Raw genomic sequence first — 22,707 nt, forward strand, 5'->3', positions numbered from 1 at the left:
TTCTGTGTCCTGATTCTAGGAGGCCAGACCCCAGATGAAAGACATTAGCACACTCGATTTCTTGAACACTTCGACATTTGGTCGTCACAGCCTTGCAGAAGAACAAGAAAAAGCAGAGTGAGCTTTCAGCAAACCAATGGGAGATTCGAGGTGAGTCGGATACTTCGACACACACTTCCCATAGCTTTGCGGAAATCTATAATTTGCAATCATAATTCAAGCCAAGGCACTGCTAGAAATCTAGAAAGCTATTCACCAGCAAAGAGCAAGACACGTTGTTCACAACATCCATCTGCTTCAATACTCAGCATCCGCAGGCAAGCAGATCAAAGTCATCGGTCACACTATTGGCTATTTGAGGGAGTGTGCTCCAAGCTCATACCAACTGCAGGCTCATGATCCATTGATCAATTGCTGTCTACTGTACCAGTTTCGACCAGACAAAAAAAGAAGTACTTGTATACACTCGAGGTTGGAATAAAGAGCCGGGGCGTTGAGGCACTAGTTTTGACTTTACGGATCGCGAGTGCTCAGTCGCGACGGTCTAACTGTTTTGGGCTGGGGGCGGCTGGCGCCAGCGGCTTCATCGTCTTGAAAGGTTAATCGTTCCAGGTTTCTCGATGCTTGTCCGACGTCAACTCCTATGTCGTACACCCTCCGAGTCCTTAAGTTCCCCAACCACCACACTTCAATACCCTCTTCTCAGTTCAGAAGCATCTTGAAAATGGGCTCATCACTCGTTTAACCACCGATCTTATTTCCCACTCAGCCCATTCTTGACTTCTGTCCCTCCCAGTTGCTGCAATATGCCTTCGATCTTGTCCCGCTTCTCTCGCTCAAACTCTGTTCGCAGCGAGCAGAACGACCGCGGCGAACGAAATGACCGTAGCTCACGATACGCGGCAAATGAGGGCAAGGTATCGCTTCCGCCTAACTCATATACGCCGCCTCTTGGTCATGCGCCCATGATGGCAAATAGTCAGACTGGCTCTCAGCACAATTCCCGGCCTGTCTCCTCGCAGACGTCCTCTTCGTTTGATTTTGCCAATCGCCCACCTGTGAAAGAGCAAATGACCGCGTTGCCAGCACATAATGTTGCCAACACCAACCATGCCCACCATACGAGGCATCCCATCAGCGAACCTAGTGGTTCCGAAATCTCTGAACTCAGCCGGCTTTCTCGCACTGATCAGATCGTCTTTCGCCACTTCTGGGAAGCCAAGTATGAGGAGAACAAGCTCAGAGATTTGCACTTTGTTAGTCTCCCTTGAATCCCCTTCCACTCGGAGTATTGGATAACTCATCCTCCCCTTTCACAGCTCAAATTCCCCCTCTTCAGTATGCAACCAACCCATCAAGATCTCCAACCATATTGCGAGATCTATCATCTAGTCAAGACTGCTCCTGGTGCCAAAATCCTCAGTCTAGGCACTGCCAGTGGCGTTTACATTGGGTACGTACCAATATTTCATCAAATCTTCCTCTTCCACCATGACCAGCGAACCTACCTTCTCACTTCTGCTCAGATTCGAACTCTTTTCTGGTTCCCGGTTGCACATCGAGATGGACGATGCATGGCACAACATCACCCACCACCGGATCCACTTCAAGACGTACCAAGACATCATCAAGGACCATGCCGCCTTTGCTGTCATCGCTCGGTGGCCAAAGCCACTCACGATTGAGTTTCTCGAGGACAAGTACCAGCATTGGGTCATGGACTGGACCAGTTTTTGTTGGGATACTACAGAAGTCAGCGAGCTTGGCGCCACTCAGGATGACTATGACAACGGGGCCCATATGCAAGACTCGCTTCCTTTTGATCATTTGGAAAAGTGAACCTATTGGCACCGACCCTCAATTTTTCTTTCACCAACTTTTCTCATTTCGGCTGTGGCGTTTGGGGAGAATGAGAATCAGACCTTCAGGCGGAGATTTCATTGGGGCATGATTGGAAACAAAAAGGACCGATACACTGAGGAATAGATACAACTACACTACTAGCTAATGTGACAATGAGCCGAATTACGAGCACGATAATGGCAACTGCATCGTTGTCCACATACGAAAGTGATTGCCACCAGAGACATAAAGACTGGCTAGGGAGAATGGTGGGAGAAGATGATCAAATCTGCTTCTGCACAAAGGAGTACTGCTCCGGTCGGTTCTGAGCTATCTCTACAGTCCACAGATTGTTCCCAAACCCAATGATCCATGATGGGTATCGTGGCTCGTCTGAACGCGTGCAAGCGTAAACATGCAGACTCGAAACTACCATCCTTCTCACATCCCTATTTCTCCATCAAGCGACCATCAATCGCTCATGCGCAGAAAACCAAAGCAGAGTACCCTCAGTGACAAGAGACTAGTTCATCGCATCTTAACGTCTCGACTCCCTGTCCAACGCTCGTAAACCATCACAGCTCTCAAAAGTCGTTAAATCGTTGATCTCGTCACAAATCCGCTTGCCATGGGCATCCCCTTGCCGAAAAACAATCACTCTCACACAGTGAGTGCATCATCCCTGTGCTCTCAGAGAATTGATAGCTTTGCTCACTTCTTCACCCGCAACTTTCTCCCACTGGGCCTTGCCATCTCCGTCCAACGCTCCAGAGTCACCAATCTTATCGTACAACATTCGCGAAATTTCACGGTTAATATTCGTGTATTCATCCTTTGTAATAGTTTGTTCATTATAGTGTGGCTTCAGCGCAGTCGCAACAAGCTTTTGCACATCGGCTTTGGCGTTGAGAGACATGGTCGCCCGTGTTGGTGATGACTCGGCAGCTGTCGGTTTGATTGGAATGACTTCGTTCGTCACAGGTGGGTTGAGAATTGGAGGGATCCGGCTGCGTGGCTTTGGCTGAGCCAATGGAGTACTAGAAGAATTCGACGCGTTGGGCCGCCGATCTGCGGTTCTAGACCCGTTGATACCAGGAGAAACAGGCCGATATGGTGGATCCGTCGAGGGAAATACGGGTTGAATACTTGAAGTCAGGCCAGCGGGAGAGCTGGGTCTCAATGTGGTAGGTGGAGGGGTGGCCGATGTGGCACGAGGAGACGAATGGGTTGAAGGAAGTGGTGAAACGGCAGGGGAAGACGGTCGTGGAGAGACCTGTTCCGCAGCAGGGCTGCCAGCAGGACGAGGAGAGGGTCTGTGGAGGTTGGAATGAGAACTCGTACTCGAGTCTTCGACTTCTTGCAATAGCGACTGGAGGAAGCTCGGAGCAGCTGACTCAACCGCAGGCTGTCTTCTAGGGATTGGACTTGCGAGGCGCGGGCCCATTGCGGGCAATGTGCGGCCTGCAATGGGCGAGCTTCGTTCAGGTGTTGTGCGAGTAGATTGGCTAATCCTCCTCCGCTTGATGGTAGGAGCAGCCGGCTCCTCGGTCGCTGCTGGAGAGGATGTGCGAGATTTCCTTTTCTTCTTGCGTGAGGAACCTGGTTCGCTCGATGGGCCACGTGTTGCCTGCTCAAAGGCGTGCCATGCCATGAGCTCATCAGCGTCCTCTGTTGGCGCAATAGGAGAAGCTCGAACAGGACCTCTGGGAATAGAGTGTGCTGCAGGGCTGCTAGGAAGAGCTGGCTCTGTTTCTCTAAAACGACTCCCAGCGCCATGCAATTCTGCAACCTGCATCCGACGCAGCCATGCATCGTGTGCTTGTCTGTTTGCTTGGTTGTGCTCTCGGTGTCGTCTGAAATACGTGGCAGAATCATCCTCCTCATATGGGAAGTCGAGATCGAGGTTGATGCGAGACCAAACATTTTGCCAGATTTGGTTCCAACTGAGATCATGGACAGTTTGAGACGTGCGTTGCCTTCGCTGCTGACCTCGGGTACGACGACGTGTCGCGCGACGAGGTCTTGTAACGCCCTGTCGAGGATCAACGTCACGCTGCGCCCTGCAGTTGTCACAAAACCAGTGTCCGTACGGCACCTCTTGGAGGTCAACGCAATAAGTATGCCACAACTTTTGACATCCATCGCAGTACATCAGTACATCTTCGTTATCGTCTTCACCGCAAGCCTGACAGGGTTGATCTTCGTCCTCTTCGTCTGGTAGCTCGAGAAACATAGAAGGGTCTATATCGGCAACCTGGGTTTTGTCCTCGACTTTGTAGGTAGAGATGACTTCGCCTAGAGTCCGTTAGTAATCTGAAGTAGAAATGAGTCAGACAGGACTTGCCGTTGATCGTGTGCATTAGGTCAACTGAGTGAAAGCTGGCTCGGCATATTGGACAACTATTTGCCCTCTCGACCCAGGGGGTGAGGCACTCATTGTGCAGATGGTGACCGCAAGGCCGGAGATGTGCAATACGATTGTCAGAAGCGCCATCTTCAGGCTGTAAATGCGAGATATTTGGCTTTACTTCGTCAAGTTCGACCTTGATGGCGGAGGCGCTGGGTTCAGACTGCGGAGACTTGGCAAGGGTGGTGGACAGAGCTGAAACTTCACCATTCCCACCGCTCAAGTCTCCTAAGCAGACTATACAAGTGTCTGACATACAGTGGTGCTCTCATGCAAGTGCAAAGAGTGTGCGAGGTGTGGACGACTCATAGAGATGATGCGGCGGTTTGGTCGCATTTAGTGGTGCAGGGCGAGTAGTAAAGAAGGAAAGATCGAGTGGTGGAGCGCTACAGGATGGGTAAATGACCTAGGCGAACATAGTAAGTTAGCCGGCCAAGCCCACGTGATAGGTGGAGGAGAACAATGGTGGACCTCGGGAGCGGCATCTGTCCAATGAAATGGAGAAATCAAGGTTGGGGTTGAAGTCGGGACAGCGTGGGAGCCTGTATGTGCCTGTTGTGTCCGTCCTCGTCGACCTGGTTGCCTAGATATCAAGGTGAACAAGTAATGGCCAATATATGTAGAACAGGATGAAGCATAATCTCACACCCTTCCTTGGCTCACCGGGGCACTCGCTGCTCAACATGTAGTGAAGAATTACAATCGGAGGGAGCCAAGACTCAAATAGCGGTGAATCTGCAGCGTAATGATGCCGAGGCTTATAGGGAATGAGGGTTGAAACCATGTCAAAGTCGATAGGTGAGTAGTTCTCGGAATCGAGTTCAAAATGGTCCTCAGCACGACTCGGCAGGTCAAAAAATAGTATGAAATTTGCATTCGGCCATGACCATGATCAGACTCGAGCACTTGGAACAATGTTAGATCGATTTCAGTCGAGCACTGCAAGGACAAGGAAGACGGCTCGACTGGGCTGATAACCGTAACTCATGGTATTAGATCATGAAGCGAATTCATCGGAAGGAAGAGGTCCGCAATTGAAAGGTTTGAATCGGTCATTCGATGTTAAAAAGGTCTATCGATTCGTCTCGGTCAATTGGCAGCAATTAACGCTTTCGACGAAGCGGAAGTCGGCCGTATTGGTCATCGAGACTCGAGCTTTTTCGTAAAATCCTTTCTCGGCTCAAAAGAATCCATCATGAGCTGGTCTTGTAAACGCCCATCTAATGCCCCAGTATGCTTTTACACTTCCGCAATTTCTCTCAATCGTCGAATGGTTGATCGTGTGGCAGCGGCAGCGGGGGTTCTAATCGCAATAAGAGTCAGAATTTTTTTCCTTCCCGCCATATCGTAAGATCCGTGGCCAAACTTACGAGACAGTGTAGGCGCCTCCAGCGACGGTCTTTCCACAGCCCTTGCAGTTCCAGATACCGACGGAGTGTCTCTTGACAGTGTTCTTGCCGCAGAAGGTGCAGACGTAGCGGGCGTGCTGGGTGATTTCCATCTTCTTCACCTGCTTTCGGAGGGAGGCACCATAACGGGTGCCATATTTACCGGTCACACCGACCTCTGCAAGAGAATTAGTTCTAGAGTCGAGAAATGGTTCATGGGAAGAGTCGGCTCACTCTTTGTGCGTTTCGTCATATTGTCGGAGGTGGACGAATATGTGTTTCTGTTTAGCGAAAGAAGATGTCGTTGCTGAATCGATAAGTTGGCGCAGATGCAGATGGTTCACGATTTCTGAAAGTGCGTGCCCGTTGGGGATTAGCGCCTTGGCCAAGATTTCAGGTTCACGTGAGTCAACAATTACACGTGATTTTCGGTGCAAATGCAGTAGCCTACTCCGCAGTACGTACAGTACATTGATAAACACGTGATCACGGTTTCTGTACTAACCAAAAAGCGTAGTTGACTCTCAGATATGTGCCACGGAGACAATCGAGGCTGATGACATTAACTAAAGATATGTTTGAAATCACTTCTTCCAAGAACGGGATTTTCTTCTGGTTGCCGAGGTGGCATGATGATTTTAAATTTGAGTGGCATCTGCTCCGTCAAGGTTGTTGATCAATTATGCAGCAATCTTGGAGAAGAAAGCTGGTCTGGCGCGAATGAAACTTGCAAGGACAGGTCGGCGTCAGTCAGTGGTCCTATACCAAAGTTCCCAATACCCAAGGTTGCCGGAGAATATTGAGCTTTTATGTACAGCCAACAAGGAATCGTCTGCCTCATTGAAAACGTGCAGGGAAGTTTTCCTCTGAAAGGTATCACTGGATCGCTGGCGTGGAAAAAGCCAGCACATCTGTACATACAACCCTACTATCCTACCTACAGAAACATGTCTAGGAGTAGGAGCCATCTTGCATTGGGGTCGGACACCCTGAAATGCGCCAAAAGCTTGTCTTAGACTGGTGATTTGCCAAAAATAACCAACCAGTGCCTACGCGATATGTTTTGCGTCCTTATGGCGCAGTACAGGTCTCTGCCCTGGAAAAGGTGGCCAGTCCGAGAACCGCTGGGCGGGCAACTGCGCCCTCACGGGCCCTGTAACGGTGGCCAGTCACGCCAGTCCAGGACAACTTCAAAATGTTTAGGAGGCAGTTCAGTAACCCCTAGCCTCCAGAAGGTGCCAACTATCAAGTGGCCCAGAGGCCCTGGACGAATCAGACGGGTAAGCAGTAAGCATCATCATTATTGATTATCTCTTTCATCAGCCGCGATCCTTCAGCTTGTCGCGTGGCTTCGCGTGTGGAGTTGGCGGGACCCAACATTGGCCAAACTTGCTCCGTAGTTTGCATTTATACCCTACCATACCTCTGAAGACAACTCCTGCCCTTACCCCTGGTAAGGTACCTAACCTATATACCTAAGGTTGGAACTCCGTAATTCTGGTGTTGACCATAGGTGATCTGTCCAAATTGATGCTGACTTCTTTCTATCCTCCCACCGCTTCTTCCTGACCCTTTCAGCACCCTGCTCTCAACAAGAATACGGCCATATTAGCCGGCCTTCTTCCCTTTGTGTTCCCTCCTCTTCTCGTCGACACCACCATCGACCCCGCCCCACTGCTCAAGCCATGGCTTCCAAACGTCAATACGACATTGTTTTGCTCGGTGCGACGGGCTACACAGGCAAGTGGACTGCCGAACACATCACCTCCTCCCTGCCTACCAATATCAAATGGGCCGTCGCAGGCCGGAATCAGTCCAAGTTGCAAGCCCTCGTTGATGGACTCAAATCCGTCAACGCGGACCGCCCCTCTCCCGCAATCATCACCATTTCCAACCTCACCGCCGCAGAATTGACCCCGTTGGCGAGAAGCACGCGTGTCATCATCAACACCGTGGGTCCGTACTACAAATATTCTACCCCTATTGTCGAAGCCGCGGCTGAAAATGGGACACACTATATCGACGCCACAGGCGAAATTCCCTGGGTGCGAGAGATCATTCTCAAATATGAACAAACCGCAAAGAAGACTGGTGCAATTCTCATTCCAGAAAGTGGTCTTGAATCGGCTCCATCAGACCTGATTGCGTACATAGCAACGCGGTTGGTTCGAAAAGTATGGGATTGCGGTGTCATGGACATTGTCGCTTCTGTGCACGAGCTTAAGACGTCCGGAGCAAGTGGAGGCACGCTTGCCACTGGATTGGGACTTGTCGACCACTATCCTTCCAAAGTGATCAAAGAAACCCTCAAAAATTCCTTTTGCATTTCCCCCATGACTCTCAAGCCCTACACCAAAGAGAACATTTACCCTCCAAACGCAGAACCGACCACGTATGAGAGAACTGGACTTCAGAAATTCACTGGAGTGTGGTCGTATCCGCGATTGGGTCATTTGACGACCTCACTGACCGCTAAGCCCAACGAAGCCGTGGTTCAACGATCTGCTGGTCTCAATCCTTATTTCTATGGCTTCAACTTCACCTACGAGGAGTACATGGCGGTTTCCTCGCCAATCATTGGCGTTCTCGTCCACCTTGCCGTGTCCATTCTCATGCTGCTGCTTGCCTTCCCACCCACCCGAGCCATTCTCAAACTTTTTGCAAGTTACAAGCCGGGCGAAGGACCCAGCAAGGAATCCAGCAAGAACGACGTGGTGGAACTCCGAGCCATCGCAGTGGCGGAGCAGCTGTCCACGCCTCCACGGAAAGCCTTTGCTACTTTCCGCTTCGAGGGCGGCATGTACGAGTTGACGGGCAAGTTGCTCGCAGAAGGCGCCATGGTTCTCCTCACCAAGGAGGCGTCTATCAAGAGCAAACACGGAAATGGTGGCTTCCTTACCCCTTCGTCATTGGGAGATGACTACCTCGACAGACTAGACAAGGTTGGCGTTAAGATCGACGTCAAGCAAATCGGTGATGTCGGAAGCAAGTAAACGCCTCAAACGAATAGACCTGTGGTCAGAAAATGCGGTCCCATTTGGTACTTTGTATTGTAAGGATCAGTGGCTGATGAGTAGAGCAAGGGCATCCGTGGGGCTTTCGGTGGTGCGGTGGTGGAGAGATGTTGGGTTTACGAAACAGACAGACCCATTCCGAGGCATCAGTGCATCTAGATGCGCTCTCTGGCATTTGTTTCGATCAGAGCCAAAATGTTCCCGACAACTGTATCACGCCTTCTATAGTTGCTTTCGTATTTTTTTTTTTATTTATGTCTGCATCACTTAATTTGAAATTGACTTTATCTCCTGTCGCTCCGCGGAAAAGGGGGCCGTCAACAGATTTGAACACTGGTTAAGAAGAAATCTCTCTGCGCTTGACAACCGGTCGGGGATATCAAGGCATTTATGCATGTTTTAATATTCTGGCAAACTTTGTGGGGGAAATGGGTATCCTGTCACCAAGTGGCTATCTTGCATTCCTGGAATGCGGTGAAAATATCAAGGATACAAGCAAGAGCTTGACGGCCATCTTGACCGCGCAATGCCGCTGCAAAAACCACCACAACATAGTCCCGTCTCTGTCTTGGTGTGGGCGCCATTCCTTGCTGCCTCTCAATGATCGCCCTTTTGCTCTCATTCCTGATTCGGGCCCAGATCCCTGAGCCGTGGAAACCGACGTCCAAACGGATCATATATAGCTTACTTTTGTGCCCATGCCGACCGTTGCCTTGACCTTGTCCCAACTTTTACTGGTGATTCTCTTGACCCTTTCTCGAACCTGTTTCTGACTAATGGCCATGAGAAATGCGGTCACAAAGATTAGGAAGCGTAGCAACGAGGTGGGATTTCGTGATATATTGCCAGTAATGTTTCGAGCCAGAGTTGAAAGTGCCAGGAACACCCGGTGGGCCTGGGTAAGAATGGTCGGCCGTGAAGAATTAGGTTTGGATCTGGGTTTACGTGTAGCATGTCGAGAATTGTTCGGCGGTGAAAGTTGAGAATGGTTTGCAGAGAGAGGGGAGTTGATAGATCTCGCCGAGTTTGAAATGGGTGCTGGCGTGGTAGGTTCTGATTTGGGCGGCAGCTTTGTCAATGGTGGCTCTCCCGAAACCAAGGTTGCTTTCGTGGTTTGAATAGGTACGCCATTGCTGCTCACACCTAAACCATTGGGATGGGCCTTTTCGATACCATAGTCGACCTCGCTGCTCGTTCTTTGATGTCTGGGGTAGTTTGAATGTTGAGCATCGCTCGTGGTTGCCGGCGGTGTTGCAGGGGAGGTCTCTTCTTCTGTCTCTTCAAAGACTTCTTCCTCGGTCTCCTCGAACACGGATCTCTCCTCGCTCACGTCTTGCAACTCCTGCAAAGTCTGAAGGAACGCTTCCCGTCTTTCTTCGTCCAGAATGTCGCTGTTGGCAATGAAGCTCTTGGCATAATCCCATTCTTCATTTCTAGGTAGGACGTGCAGGGTGAAGAGTTCGAGGATCTTGATGCGTGAAGAGAGATCTTTGGGGGTATTGGTGCCGTTGAGACCGGAATGCGAACGTCCATTGCTCAAAGCGCTGTTGAGGTGGGTTGACAGATCGAGTTCGTGGTGCTGTGACGAGGAGAGGTATGTCTCTAGGCGAGATTGATTGAGTCTCTGGTCCTGAGCTTGACCTAGCAGAAGGTTCGAACTAGAATTTGTCAGTGAGAGTGTGAGCACAAGGGGCAGTGGCTACGAACAGGTTATAGACAACCTCGGCATCCACCGAGCCCTCGCGACCCTGATATCCATCCTTGACCACTTGAGACCAGATATCACCGGATTGAACCCTTCGAACGATGTCTCGATAATCATTTCCTAACAGTCTCTTGCCGTCTTCCTGGCCCAAATCGACGATTGAGTTGAGGAGTGTGACATATAAGCTCCAGATCTTGATGCGTTGGCTAGGGGTCGCGGTCGCTATTGGGGCTTGGGCGGGACTGTCGCCTGGACGAGCTGCCGTGGGAGGAGTAATGACGGGTTGCAGCGCCTCATAGGCTTCGAGTAGTCTGCGGGTCAAGAACAGTTGAGAGGCATGTTTGTAGATCTTTGAGATCTCCGATGAGGACCTCTTGGACTGGTTGAGCGAAGAAACAGAGGAGGAGAGCAGTTGAGAACTGGACTGAGAGTCGGAGCCTATGGACATGACTGCAGAGGTTTAGGGGGACAGACCGTCGCAAAGGAGGATGGAAGACGACAGGGCGTGTCAGGGATGAAGTCAAGATGAAAGCTGGGGCTTGCAGCAACTCGTTCAATGCATCACTGGGGGCCGGTTGGGATGATGAGAGCGACAGGTTGAGGTTGGAACTTGGTACCGAGGCAAAGAACCCTAGTGCCGGGGTCACGTGCCAGCACCGCTTCTCCAACCCCTTTTGCCATGCGTCATTTGCTATTCACCATTGACTTCATTTCGACTACATAAGAGGTAAGCGGAAGTTTTGACTGTAAGGTACAAGGACTTATGGCTCCCCTTCTCTCAGGTTCCTTTGCTCAGATCCATGAATGGCTCCTGACAGGCATTGGTCTGTAATTTATTTCCCACAATCCTCCAGAAATCACCATCATGATCCCATCGAGGAATAAGCTCCCCTCTCTCGACCAGATCATCTATCTGGCAAGCGACCAGTCCCTCACTTCCCTCACTATCTGGTGCCTTTGACTCCTCTGGCTCATCTTCCAGCAACTCAAAGATGTTGGACTTTAATGACGCAACTTTGACCTTTTGCATGGAGCCGGATGCGTGAACACCTTTGACCGCAACCACAGTTTCTTTCATTCCACCGACTACCTGTGGGTCGGTTGTGTTCTCGGGTTTGGTATGATCTGTCCCTGTAAAAATCGACTGGACTGTTTCAATAGGGGCTGTCAATGCTGACACGACATTGTCGGCGAGATTCTTTGCATCGCTACCAGTGCTCTCGCCGATTTGAGGCACACCTCCAGCGTTCTCCTCTTGGAGCTGCGACTTGGCATCCCCTTTGCCCTCTGATTTCTTGGGCAGTATACCAAGTTTGTTGCCATCTCTCATCAATCTGGCGACGAGTTTCAGACCAATCTTGGCCGTGACAAAACTATCATAACCCGCTTCATGGAAAACCGCCGAGTGTCGATACCGTTCAAATTGCGGAGGCACATATATGACAGGCTTTGTTTCAGTTGCTAGATCCTCCTCTACCGAACTCAGAGCAGTGTTTGCCCAGCGGTTACTTCCCAATGTAGCGAAGTGTTTAGTGTCGAGAATGAGAGGGAACAATTCGTGTAATTTCTGACCAAAATCCTCAACTCTTTCGGGAAGATCGCCAAAAAAGCATCTGTAGAGATTGATCACGTCAGTGAAACAATTATGTCCAAAGATTGCTCTCGTATGACGTTGAAGCCGTCCCTGCAGTTCTCGGAGAAACGTGGCAATGTCTTTAGGGCATTTTGCTTCTGAGAAAGCTGATCGCACATAGTGATGTGGCATTTTGGTTATGTCACCTCCCATGATTGCCTCCAGTATCCAGCGGAATCCCACAGCATTAGCAATGTCGCGCTCTCGTTGTTGATGTCGCACTTCTTTTTCGTTCTCCTGTTGCTTGTTAGTGGGATTGGTGATTTGTACGAAGTGGCCCATGCCGCAAGTCTTGAGGCCGGGATATTCATTCCTGACAATCTGATGGGTGAGTCGAACCTGATACCGGTTGAAAGTAGCGGGTATTGGAAATTTGACATTCTCAGCAGGGATGTTGAGATACGAGTCTTGCTGATCTTTGGGTAATGCCTGCCAGTCACTGATCGAACTCTTGATGTAGTCCACCAACAGGGTATCATCGTCCTTCAATACCATGTCTGGAATTTTCAGTCTGGCCTCATCGTCTTGCATCATTTTACGGCGGACTTCATTTTCTTCCTGTCGCGAGAGGTAGTGGACACCACTTGTCAATGGAAGGCTGATATCGAATCCATTCCTGATCAAGAATGACACTGCCCCGCTGTTGAAGGACCATGTCCTTTTGAAAATAGACTCTTTGAACGCTGGAAGCGGGCTCAGGTTGAAATTGTAGGGTCGAGTGATGTACCGGACGTTGTCAACATCCTCGGTGACGACAGTCAGACCGACTTGCAAGATCTGGTAGATCTGGGCGGCCGATCTGAGATCTTCGTAGTACTCCTGCAGATTCAGCTTGCCTGAACCTCCGCCTTGCCTTCTTGCAGCGACACCGGAAAACTCAAAGTCAAAGGCAATAAATCGGCTTTTCGCGATTTGTTCAATGATGTTGACTACTTCGCTAGCAAAGCTGTGGGCCGATATATCCATCGTGTCAACCACCAGGCGAGTAGGCAGGCTGGTTGGCCCAAGGGATTAGGGGACATAAAAGGTTGAGGACTTTGCTAACAGGTGACGAAGCAGGGTGATCATTAAGTCAGAGTATTTGGGGCCTCTTGAATCTGTTGAACGAGGCATAGGTTGAAGTGGTTAGGTGGGAACAAATACAAAGTGAGTGGACGATTATCATTGTTGATGAATCACTATCAATTATGACGACCTCCGAAACGTTAGTCAGTCCGCTCGCAAATCCACATGATACAACAGCAGATTTTACTTATGCTAAAGATAGACTTGAGATGGGGAATGTTGAAATCCACAAAGGCAGACCTTATTCATTTACCAGGCATAATATAGGTATCTTTACCTATGTTGTTTCATCAATTGAATCCTCATCGTGCACAACCCAGGTTCTGGATCTGATACCGTTGGATAAAGCGGCAAGGTAGTCTATACTATATCCGGCCAAATTAAAACCACTGGGGCGCACTTTTTGCGCTGAGATTGCGCATGCGGGGAATTTCATGGCAGAGGCACAACCATGTCACATTATATTGTCATTATTCAATCACTTCGCAATACCAACGCCCCGCCATCACAATTGTCAGTGGGCATCTCCTAAGCCAGACGCTGTTAGAACGCGAGACAACTGTTCCTGCCGCTTTCACAAGCCTGCATCGTCGTTCTCAGAGCATGCATTGATCTCTTGGACCTGCTCTCCATCTGCCACAGCCCACCTTCGGCATGGCCACCTCCTCCCTCTCCTCTCTTTCCTCGATCCTCAAAAAATCCTCGCTTGACGACCATGATCAGATCTTGGATGCAAGCAACAGGTCTCTGAAGTCCTCACCATCCGACCTACAGGCACACCAGGTGAAGACTGTTGCCCTCCTTAAGCTTGACCGTTATGAAGAAGTTGTAAAGCATGTGGAATCTGCGGGTGAAGACGTTCGGAAGGCAGTGAGCCTCGAATATGCCTATGCCTTGTATAAAATTGGGAGGCTGAGCGAGGCGGCGGACATTGCATCTTCTATCAAGACGAGAGGCGCTCAACACATCGAGGCCCAGGCCAGATATCGACTTGAAGAAGCGACCTCGACCTCGAAACTGTACAAGATTCTCCGGAGCGAGCCCGCTGACTGGGAAGAGTATGACTTGCGAGTAAACCAAGGCGCCATTGATGCTCAAGCTCAATGGCTTGGTGCTGTTGATCCAAAGTCAATACGAAAGCCAGCAAGAGAAGACCTCGAGGCCTTCGAGACAGCATATAATGCGGCTTGTGGCAGCATTGCCAGAGGGGAGCTAGGCCAAGCAGAAGTCCTTCTCCGACGAGCCAAGGAGCTTTGTCGGCATTCTGAAGACCTGACGGATCAGCAAAAGCTCGATGAGCTTCTCCCGATTGCGGTCCAACAGATATATGTTCTCCTGTCGCAGGGCAAGGAGGCCGAAGCCGACCAGGTCGCGAGTGAAATCAATCTTCAAGACGCATCGGACGCATCGACCCAAAAGATTGGACAGAACAACATGCTGCTCACAAAACCCTTGGACAACCCATTTCTTGCATACAAAGCGTTTACGTCAACGAAGGAAATCCCCTCGCACGACAAACTCTTCTCATTCCAAAGCATTCCGCTAGCGTCCAACAAGACTACTTTAGACTTGCAGAATTTCAAGTTTGACGGCATTGTTTCCTTTACGGCTCAGGCTTCGACGAAGAAACCTTCATCTACCTTAGACCCTGGGACAATTTTGACATCATCATTCCAAGCGATGGCTCGAGCCAGAAATGAGACTGGCCGAGCTGCTATCAAAAAAATATTGCCCGACCTTCAGAAACGTCCGCGAGATGCGGGGCTCGTCCTCACCCTAGTTCAGTTGTATATCCTTGTAGGAGACACGAGCTCTGCAGTGGAATTAGTGCAGACATTCCTGCAAGATCTGGGAGTGTCTGAACAGGACATCAGGTTCAACCCAACCCTTGTCAGCCTCTACATTGCCTTGCTCAAGCAACGAGGACAAAAGTCACGAGTCAAGCAAGAATTGGCCAAAGCTGCTTCGTACTGGAGGACCAAAGCAAATCCACCTATCAGATTACTTAGCGCGGCGGGGATCTCATTGTTGGAATCGCAGAATCCCGAGGAGACACGAGAAGCAATGGTCATTTTTGAAAAACTTCAAGAAGAGCAACCGGCAGACCGGGCGACAATTGCTGGATATGTTGCATCACACGTGAATGGAGATTTGTCCGCTGTGCAAGGTGATGCAGACAAGTTGACACCAACGGAGGAATTGATCCGCGGGATCGATGTGGATGCATTGGAAAAGGCAGGTATACCTCAGTCGTCTAACGCACTTGCAATTGCTCAATTGGGTCGAACGAGGAAACGCAAAGCTATCGACGGCGGCAACGGCAAGCGCAAACGACAACGAGCGTCTAAATTGCCCAAAGATTACGATGCGAGCAAGAAGCCCGACCCGGAGAGATGGATGCCCATGAAGGACCGAAGTTACTACCGGCCTCCAAAGGGGAAGAGGAAGGGCAAGCGTGGAGGAGGGGATGACAAAACTCAAGGGGGTGTGGTGAACGAAGATTTGAACATTGATGCCAGAGCGACCGCCACCAGCGTCACAGGAGGTGCAAGTGGAGGTAGCAGCAAGAAGAAAAAGGCCAAAGGGAAGAAATGATAGATAGAATTCGACGGGAGCAGGGAGCAAGGAGCAAGGGTGGATAGTGCACGGTTGCTGCAGACCAATGTAGGTAAACCACCGTCGTAGAATGCTCCACACGATGTCCTACGCATACATGGAATTTAAGGCTTGAATGATCCAAGAGCCCTGCGCTTATCAAGCGGTCAACCATTGAGGAGATTTTCCCTGTTGATGTATGTATCATACGGTGCATGGTGACCTCGGGCATTGAATCCTTACACAAGCTTGCTTAGTTAGGCAGGAGGCCTGGTGAATATTGAAAAAGTGCAGGGTCATTAAAGTGGCCATCGACCTGCAGGCAAAGTGGTGATGCCTCAGGGATTGGCAGGCTCCGTGCGGCGCGTGCGGCGTTGATTTTTTGGAATTCAATGAGATGCAAACCTTTGAACCGTGCGCGTTAGGGATCGGCAAAGGAAAGGCTGGCTCTTGACGAGTTCTTCCGGAACCATCGAGTCGGAGCACCAGTCGACGCAAATCATGCTGGACTTTGGGAATTTGAACGGGGCAGTAATTGGGGATAAGGATTCTTGGGTATAACGGTCAAGACTGTGATGTGACTGGAGGTCAGTATGTGGAGGAAATGCCCGGAGATTTCAACTTGATTGATGTCAATACCTTATTATCTCGATCCCATTAGGAGCGACAAAGCAGAGGTTGGCGGGTATGACGAAGCGTGGTGAGCAAATGGCCGGGAAGGATTCAAGAGGCGGTCGGAACAAGCTGCTGGCTGGGAGTGGGAGTAGTGGACAATATGGCCCATCGACACGGGCCACGTCGAGCTCAATGTGAGCCACTTGAGACTGCAGCTGGATGAACAATGCCCAGAACGCACGGATGCCTTTCATGCGAGGGGGGAAGTTTCTTCACGGAGATGGCTGCCATTCGATTACCGAGTTAATGGATCGCCAGCTAGTCAAGATTAAGCCATAAAGCAGGTCGGAAATATTTGGGCAGCCGTGGCAGCCTGTCGGGAGGGTGACCGGGACGAGAGAGCTAAGGAACGGATGCTATACTAGGTGCATATTCTAGTCGAGTAGGTGGTTGACTATTGGTGTTGTGTTGAAAAGAAACATGGACTAGAGTGAGGCTTTTGACTATCAATGCCATCTCGATATCTCGATGGCTGAATGCCTGAGACTCGAGATTGCGTGAGCAAAGGCGCTTATGCAAAGACGGTGCGAGTAATTATGGCTAGGGCGTCAGCAACCCTGGAGCAGTACGCAGTACAACCTAAGGTACCCAACCCCCGTTACATCTAAAAGGTACCTAGGTACCTAAGGTAAGATGGTATGTATACTTAGGTACCTAGTACTGACTACTACTGACATTGGGCCGTGCTCCTTGCCTTAGGTACCTTTTCGTGCTTACTGAGTTTGTGGGCGTGCAACCCTGAAGAGCAAATGCCACCTGTGGGTGGCACGGGGGTAGTACGGAGTAGTAAGAGCGGCCTTCATTAGTTAAATAAGAAGATGGCAGGCCCGAGGGGCCCTAAGAGTACTCCGTAGAGGGGGCCGGGCATCGAGCGAGCGCCAGTGCAGGGCATTGTGTCTCAGATGTCACTTGTCCGGCATGAGCACTGGCCGACATGTGGTCGCAGTCGCACCTGCTGGGTTGCCATGCCTGCTCCAAGCAATTGCCATGACTTGACTGTTGACTTTTAGGCAGCAGCTAGCCAAGTGCCAACTAACCTAGTCTAACAGCGGCGTCGCCATTCACCATCCAAATCCTCCATCCCATCGTCTTCGCCCGCACCATCCACAAGCCATCCATCTCATCCACACCACACCGCACCCGCACCATCAAACTTCCAAACTCAGCTTCCCTCATACCATCCCCATGTCGTTATGCCTTGTCATGCCCGCCCTCCAACGGATGGCCTTTGCCTTTGCGATTGACCCGCCACCGGACCCTGTGTCGTCAAGTCTGAGTCCTGACTCCATCTGTCAATTCTGTCAAGTCTTGTCTCTCAAAATCACGGAACCATCCTCGACCAGTCCTCTGGAAGTCCTCTGGAACTTCTATTCGAGATATGGGTCAAGCGGCGCAGCACGTTTGACCAAACCTAAACCATGTCATCGTCTCTGTTTGCCCTTGTGACAGAGATCCGCCTTCATTGCCTCCAGCTGGTCAAACTCACACCTAGGCATGTCTGTTGGTCGCAACCTTCGCATCACATGGCCTCAGAAAACGAGTCACGGTTGCAACTGCAACGGTACGATTGAACTTTTTCAAGACCAAGGGGTGGCTTCTCAGACCATCTGACCTCTGATACCTTGTGTAAGCACACCAATATGGCCTGAAAGCCCGAATCGGTAATTCATCCCAGCTGGCCTCGCTTCCATGCATGGTTCTACACGCAACTGCCCACGCCGACTGGCTTGTCCGCCCTGTCGCCGTTGACAAGGCTTGATGTGACCAAATTCCTTGTCTGTGGTTTCATTGGTCGATTCAGATCACGTCTACTGACCATACCATCTCACCCATCACCAATCCACCCCCATCCGAACAACAATTCTGTCCAAACCCTTCCTCCGGCATGCCTCTTTTTGCCTGGCGAGCCTTCTCGGCTTCTGTGGCTGAATAAATGGGTCCGCTGCCGTCACCACGAGCCGCTACCAACCACGTAGCTTTTTCCCCCTGAACGGACCTCCCTCCATGTGGCTTGGTGGATCGGGTCTTGTCCCAAGACCCATCCATCCTCAACTCCTATTGGCAATTTGACCACGTCAATCCATTTCCCTCCACGCCCACCCACTTGCCCACCACAATGGCCCTTGCTCGGGCCCTATGCTGAACTTTCCAAAGAGCTTGGATGTTCTTGTGCCTCGTTACCCTTTTGTGCCCTTTGCTCTTCGTCTCAAACCCTCTTAAAACATGACAGCCTCCTTTGTTTTCCTTCTTCTCCCAGTCTTCCCTGCCATCTGTCACTTGTCTCATCCTCATCGTTGCCCCCAGGCAACCACCTTTGACAGCCGTTACATAACGTCTATGCTCCGCCGACATATATCATATCCCAATTAGCCCGTCCATCTATCCTCTATCTTCACAACAAGCAATCTATTCAATTGTTGTCCAGGTGACTTTCTGTGATCTGCAACATCACCCATCAAGCCACCCCCGCCCCTGAGCTTGACTCATCTGTGAGGCTTCTAGGGCCACCAGCGCACTGCTTGACTGGCACGTTGTGTCCGTACTGGTCAAGCTGTGCGCCTCCACGACAACTTGAGGGGGGTGTCTCATCGCCATTGTCGTGGCCACTGTCGGCGACCACTGCCAATCATGGAACTCGCCTGTCCTGGATACACGGCCGTCAATGTGGGTAGCAAATTCGAACAACCCGAAGACATCCACGAATACTTCACCCTGCACGCTGCACCCAATACTAGCATACATCGCCAGAGATCATGTCAAGACGACACCACAGCACCAATGGTTCTGAAACGACTACACCAATCTTTCATCTTGGCTGAAGTGACCGTCTCGGCCGATTTTGCCATGAACTACGACCAAGCAGGCTTGGTCATCTTCGCTGGCTCGCTCCCCGACTCAGTCCTACCACGGTCAACTCACATCCGCCGGAGTTCACGCTTTTCACGAGTCGTTGGTGTGGACCTTCCCACCTGTAAGTGGGCCAAAGCCGGACTTGAGTTTACCGGAGGAAACCTTATGGCCGCCTCCGTGGCTGCTACTTCGAATTGTGGTGCCGACTGGTCATCTTCCGCTACCTTACCTCGTCCATCATCCTCCTTTGATCCATATAACCTGACTTCGCAATCCCTTCGCGTCAAGTTTGAGCGCGTAGACGATGCACTTTGGATATGGTACCAAATCCCTAACTTGCCCTCCTCGAATCCAGACTACGACCCAGCCTCTGACGAGGACTATCGACGCACACCAGAAGACGTGGGATCTGGTTGGAAGAAAATGCGTGAGGTTTCAGGCTTTTTCGGCGGCTGGGAGCAGAAAGGAAATGTTTGGGTCGGCTGTTATGCTAGCAGGCCTACCGACTTTGAACCCAGCAATGCGTGGGAGGAGTTGGATGCATTGGTCGCCGAGTTTGAAGATTTGGATATCTTGTGAGACGACCAACCAAATCGCTCATTGCCTACACCATCCGTCCAGAGCGCTGCCTCCATCGACCGGTCTCTGCCAGTCCTGGAAGTTCTACATTCCATGACCTAGGTTTTGCTTCTCAATTACCACTTCCCCGAATTATTCGCATGTGCCTGGAACTCTAAGACCTCCAAGAGCGGAAAGTTCGATGACTCGATGTCGCATCTCGCAGACATTCAGCTCCCAGGTGTTCGTCGCTCGGACAAAATCATTCACGCACCCACCTCGAGGGTGCATCTAGTCGCCCACACATCCAAAGGCGACCACTCCGATTGCCACTTGCAGAGGACAAAAGTTACATCCCAATTCAGGGGTATAAACATGGAGAGGTGATGGATGCCATAGCCACATTTTTGGCTCTTTACTGGATTGACGGCTATGGGACTTGTAAAACCCTCAGTTCGCAAAGCTTTATTGCCGCAATTGCGTTGTTCAATTGGGTGTGCCTTTTTGCATGCAGCCGTCATGGGGAGAGTTTGCATTGAGCATCAATAGAGACAAAGTATATGAATAATGACACGGACTTAGCCGTCCACATAATTTTAGCATGGTTTGAAGCTGGACGATCCTTTCCAACTATCTACCATTTCCCAAAACTACTTCGCGGGTATGACGAGCCTGTTAGCTCGTGACGGAGTATGACCGCCTCCTTTTCGCTTCGAGCCTCTTGTGGGCGCTAAAATTTGGCCTGGGCCAAAGCCAAATCATTGTGAACGGAAATGAGTTCCATTCGGTAGCCAAATTCGATGGTTCCGATGTGCCGCTGCATCTGGCTTGTGCGCAGCGATGGTGCGGCACCGTTGGAGCATCGTTGGGGAGTAACAGCCTGAACCGTTGGAAGCAAGAGGCAACTAGCCACAAGGTAATGCAAACTGTGTTGGAGCATGGGGGGCATTTCATGTCGATTTCAGCGTCCAGTCCTGGAGATACGCAGCTCGTCAGTGGTGAAACGGTGTCCGTGGCTGGCGTGATGCTGAATTCCGCCCACAGCTCCAACCGAGAAACAGGCCATGTGCAAGGCTATCAGGCACACGCATCAAAGCCCCAACCTAACACAACACTACTGTTCTCGTAGACGCGTGGACCCAAGCTCTGTGGCCTTCGTTATGCTCACAGAAACCCCACGGTGTGCCGCCCATTCAACAATGTCGCTCGAAACCTTGTCACACCCGGAGAGAGTGATTTCCCGGATTTTGCATGTCTGTGCCTTCAGCAGATCCACGACAAAGACCCCCGTTATCATGGCACTGTGGAGTTTCAAGGTTCTCAGTTCCGGAAACCCTTCAATGAACATGCCGCTGTCAATGTCCTCAACCGCCTGACATGCCAAAGATAAACGCTGAACGTTCTGGAAACAGCCCGCGAGCGTAAGTTCCACAAATTTGCGATCTCCGTACGGATGTAAATAAAGCGATAGATCGCTCAGACTTGCACGATTTGCTGACATATGATCTTTCTGCAGGAATGGCGGCCATGTCGAATCAGAAATGTCGAGATAGTGCAAGTTTTTGAGAGGGGTGCAAATATCGGCACTTATCACAGGCTCCGGGAACAGCGCTCTCGTGACTAGACTCAATGTCTGAATTGAGGGGGGGAGTATCAACTTTGAGGCCACGTTTGGCCCAATTAGCTGTAGGATTTGCAAAGATTCCAGGAGACGAAGGTCTATCTGACCCTGGTGGTGTTCCTGATCCGGTTCAAGGCGAACCTTTGACAATGTCAACCTCTTGAGGGAGACCAAGCTGACAACAAAACTCGACTGTAAAGTTTAGTTAGTGAACATGACCAATTCATGAATGGCTTCATTGTTGACACCCACGGGAACGTGTAGACCCTGGTTCACGACTCCAGCCAGGATGAGACTCTCCAGTTTGGGGCAAGTAAAACTCCACGCAGCAGGACTCGTCTGGGAATTAGACCTGATACTGCTAAATGCCGCCGACGTTAATTCAGGACAGCCTTTAAGAATCCGCGACACCAAAGAAAGAGTGATGTGGCTTGGATGAGAAAGATTTATGTTTCGTAGAGGGTATCGTTCGAAGGGCAAGTTGAAGTTTGGCATCATACGGAGATGCAGTGTGCCCAGAGATTTGAAATTTTCAGTATACTGGAGCCGATCATACAGAAACTGAGCGGCCGGAGCTGACAGGTTGTAGGCCATAACATGCGTCGGTGACTTGAGTCTTTTCAATGTGGCACGCAGTGCAGTGGTTGTGACTAGTTTGCTGGTGTCTTGGTAGTTGAGCGTGTCAGATAATGGTCGAACCGTGCGGATAAATCTATTCCATGATTTTGAGACACGTAAAAGGAGATGGAGACTGTTGTAAGAGAGGAAAGAGAGAATGATCTCGGCCACTTCGATAGGAAGTGTTGTCATCGGGTCTGTTGCTTTCTCTCGAGAGACCTGGAGGGCGATTTCCTTTTCAATTTTTTCAAGTTGCTTCTGAAGTGAAGCATACTTTCGACTGTCGTTAGCCACCCGCTTCAGGCCCTGTTCATACCAGGTTTTGGCGGTGACAAAGTTGCCATTCAACTTCTCAATCTGCCCACAACGGAGATAGCCTCGTCCATCTGTACGATCTGTCCGAATCATCGCCTTGGCATCTTTCAACGCGGAATCCTTGTTCTCTTGAGCGAGATAAACAGCGATACGATAATCTAGAATCTGTAAGCGGGCTGGCCCCCTCTCGGATTCTGGGCGGCACAAGGCTGTGGCTAACGCGTCAAGTGCCGACGTGTATTCACGCTTGCGGAAATGTTCTTGACACGTCTCCAGCAAAGTCGCAAGGGAGACAGGCATATTGAAGAGGCAGAGGCATTGACATAGATCGAAATCAAGCCCCGAGAAAGGATAGACTGAAATATTTAGAGGATCAGAGTGACTGATAGACAGTGGTACTCATTAATGTGTAGATCCCATA

General features: G+C 50.5%; 9 protein-coding genes across 9 annotated transcripts; 4 read left to right on the forward strand and 5 right to left on the reverse strand.

Annotated features, from left to right (window-relative positions):
- Positions 1-638: 638 nt before the first annotated feature.
- PV10_03585 (uncharacterized protein) lies at positions 639-2,044 on the forward strand. Its single transcript, XM_016368057.1, has 3 exons — positions 639-1,256; positions 1,320-1,453; positions 1,527-2,044. Exons 1-3 carry the CDS (start codon positions 807-809, stop codon positions 1,837-1,839), a joined length of 897 nt encoding a protein of 298 aa, XP_016227575.1. The 5' UTR covers positions 639-806; the 3' UTR covers positions 1,840-2,044.
- A 73-nt stretch (positions 2,045-2,117) lies between these two features.
- Positions 2,118-4,645, reverse strand: PV10_03586 (uncharacterized protein). Its single transcript, XM_016368058.1, has 2 exons — positions 4,187-4,645; positions 2,118-4,137 (listed from the first exon to the last, which is right to left on the reverse strand). The coding sequence occupies exons 1-2, from the start codon at positions 4,503-4,505 to the stop codon at positions 2,519-2,521; spliced, it is 1,938 nt and encodes a 645-aa protein (XP_016227576.1). The 5' UTR covers positions 4,506-4,645; the 3' UTR covers positions 2,118-2,518.
- A 433-nt stretch (positions 4,646-5,078) lies between these two features.
- On the reverse strand, positions 5,079-5,971 carry PV10_03587 (60S ribosomal protein L43-A). The gene is made up of 3 exons (XM_016368059.1): positions 5,872-5,971; positions 5,620-5,815; positions 5,079-5,552 (listed from the first exon to the last, which is right to left on the reverse strand). Exons 1-3 carry the CDS (start codon positions 5,888-5,890, stop codon positions 5,489-5,491), a joined length of 279 nt encoding a protein of 92 aa, XP_016227577.1. The 5' UTR covers positions 5,891-5,971; the 3' UTR covers positions 5,079-5,488.
- A 1,117-nt stretch (positions 5,972-7,088) lies between these two features.
- On the forward strand, positions 7,089-8,956 carry PV10_03588 (uncharacterized protein). The gene has a single exon (XM_016368060.1). The coding sequence runs from the start codon at positions 7,323-7,325 to the stop codon at positions 8,628-8,630; it is 1,308 nt and encodes a 435-aa protein (XP_016227578.1). The 5' UTR covers positions 7,089-7,322; the 3' UTR covers positions 8,631-8,956.
- On the reverse strand, positions 8,934-10,929 carry PV10_03589 (uncharacterized protein). Its single transcript, XM_016368061.1, has 2 exons — positions 10,359-10,929; positions 8,934-10,309 (listed from the first exon to the last, which is right to left on the reverse strand). The coding sequence occupies exons 1-2, from the start codon at positions 10,802-10,804 to the stop codon at positions 9,325-9,327; spliced, it is 1,431 nt and encodes a 476-aa protein (XP_016227579.1). The 5' UTR covers positions 10,805-10,929; the 3' UTR covers positions 8,934-9,324.
- A 119-nt stretch (positions 10,930-11,048) lies between these two features.
- PV10_03590 (uncharacterized protein) lies at positions 11,049-12,955 on the reverse strand (the record flags this gene model as incomplete). The annotated part of the gene is made up of 1 exon (XM_016368062.1): positions 11,049-12,955. The coding sequence occupies one exon, from the start codon at positions 12,953-12,955 to the stop codon at positions 11,135-11,137; it is 1,821 nt and encodes a 606-aa protein (XP_016227580.1). The 3' UTR covers positions 11,049-11,134.
- A 584-nt stretch (positions 12,956-13,539) lies between these two features.
- Positions 13,540-15,795, forward strand: PV10_03591 (uncharacterized protein). The gene has a single exon (XM_016368063.1). The coding sequence runs from the start codon at positions 13,709-13,711 to the stop codon at positions 15,647-15,649; it is 1,941 nt and encodes a 646-aa protein (XP_016227581.1). The 5' UTR covers positions 13,540-13,708; the 3' UTR covers positions 15,650-15,795.
- Positions 15,796-18,568: 2,773 nt separating this feature from the next.
- PV10_03592 (uncharacterized protein) lies at positions 18,569-20,339 on the forward strand. Its single transcript, XM_016368064.1, has one exon. It carries the CDS (start codon positions 18,953-18,955, stop codon positions 19,751-19,753), a length of 801 nt encoding a protein of 266 aa, XP_016227582.1. The 5' UTR covers positions 18,569-18,952; the 3' UTR covers positions 19,754-20,339.
- A 306-nt stretch (positions 20,340-20,645) lies between these two features.
- On the reverse strand, positions 20,646-22,586 carry PV10_03593 (uncharacterized protein; the record flags this gene model as incomplete). The annotated part of the gene is made up of 2 exons (XM_016368065.1): positions 20,646-21,545; positions 21,606-22,586. The coding sequence occupies 2 exons, from the start codon at positions 22,584-22,586 to the stop codon at positions 20,847-20,849; spliced, it is 1,680 nt and encodes a 559-aa protein (XP_016227583.1). The 3' UTR covers positions 20,646-20,846.
- Between the last annotated feature and the right edge of the window lie 121 nt (positions 22,587-22,707).

This window comes from Exophiala mesophila (assembly GCF_000836275.1).
Source record: "Exophiala mesophila strain CBS 40295 unplaced genomic scaffold supercont1.2, whole genome shotgun sequence".
Taxonomy (NCBI): domain Eukaryota; kingdom Fungi; phylum Ascomycota; class Eurotiomycetes; order Chaetothyriales; family Herpotrichiellaceae; genus Exophiala; species Exophiala mesophila.

What these genes read in the sequence shown, in the direction of transcription:
- PV10_03591 (XM_016368063.1), top strand. Translation starts at nt 13,709, where the DNA reads ATGGCCACCTCCTCCCTCTCCTCTCTTTCCTCGATCCTCAAAAAATCC.
- PV10_03592 (XM_016368064.1), top strand. Translation starts at nt 18,953, where the DNA reads ATGGAACTCGCCTGTCCTGGATACACGGCCGTCAATGTGGGTAGCAAA.
- PV10_03585 (XM_016368057.1), top strand. Translation starts at nt 807, where the DNA reads ATGCCTTCGATCTTGTCCCGCTTCTCTCGCTCAAACTCTGTTCGCAGC. An exon ending in AGCTCAGAGATTTGCACTTT is followed by an intron (nt 1,257 to 1,319) that starts GTTAGTCTCCCT and finishes CCCCTTTCACAG; the next exon opens with CTCAAATTCCCCCTCTTCAG. An exon ending in GCCAGTGGCGTTTACATTGG is followed by an intron (nt 1,454 to 1,526) that starts GTACGTACCAAT and finishes ACTTCTGCTCAG; the next exon opens with ATTCGAACTCTTTTCTGGTT.
- PV10_03587 (XM_016368059.1), bottom strand. An exon ending in GGAGGCGCCTACACTGTCTC is followed by an intron (nt 5,553 to 5,619) that starts GTAAGTTTGGCC and finishes TATTGCGATTAG; the next exon opens with AACCCCCGCTGCCGCTGCCA.
- PV10_03589 (XM_016368061.1), bottom strand. Translation starts at nt 10,804, where the DNA reads ATGTCCATAGGCTCCGACTCTCAGTCCAGTTCTCAACTGCTCTCCTCC. An exon ending in GCCGAGGTTGTCTATAACCT is followed by an intron (nt 10,310 to 10,358) that starts GTTCGTAGCCAC and finishes GACAAATTCTAG; the next exon opens with TTCGAACCTTCTGCTAGGTC.
- PV10_03586 (XM_016368058.1), bottom strand. Translation starts at nt 4,505, where the DNA reads ATGTCAGACACTTGTATAGTCTGCTTAGGAGACTTGAGCGGTGGGAAT. An exon ending in CCTAATGCACACGATCAACG is followed by an intron (nt 4,138 to 4,186) that starts GCAAGTCCTGTC and finishes AACGGACTCTAG; the next exon opens with GCGAAGTCATCTCTACCTAC.
- PV10_03588 (XM_016368060.1), top strand. Translation starts at nt 7,323, where the DNA reads ATGGCTTCCAAACGTCAATACGACATTGTTTTGCTCGGTGCGACGGGC.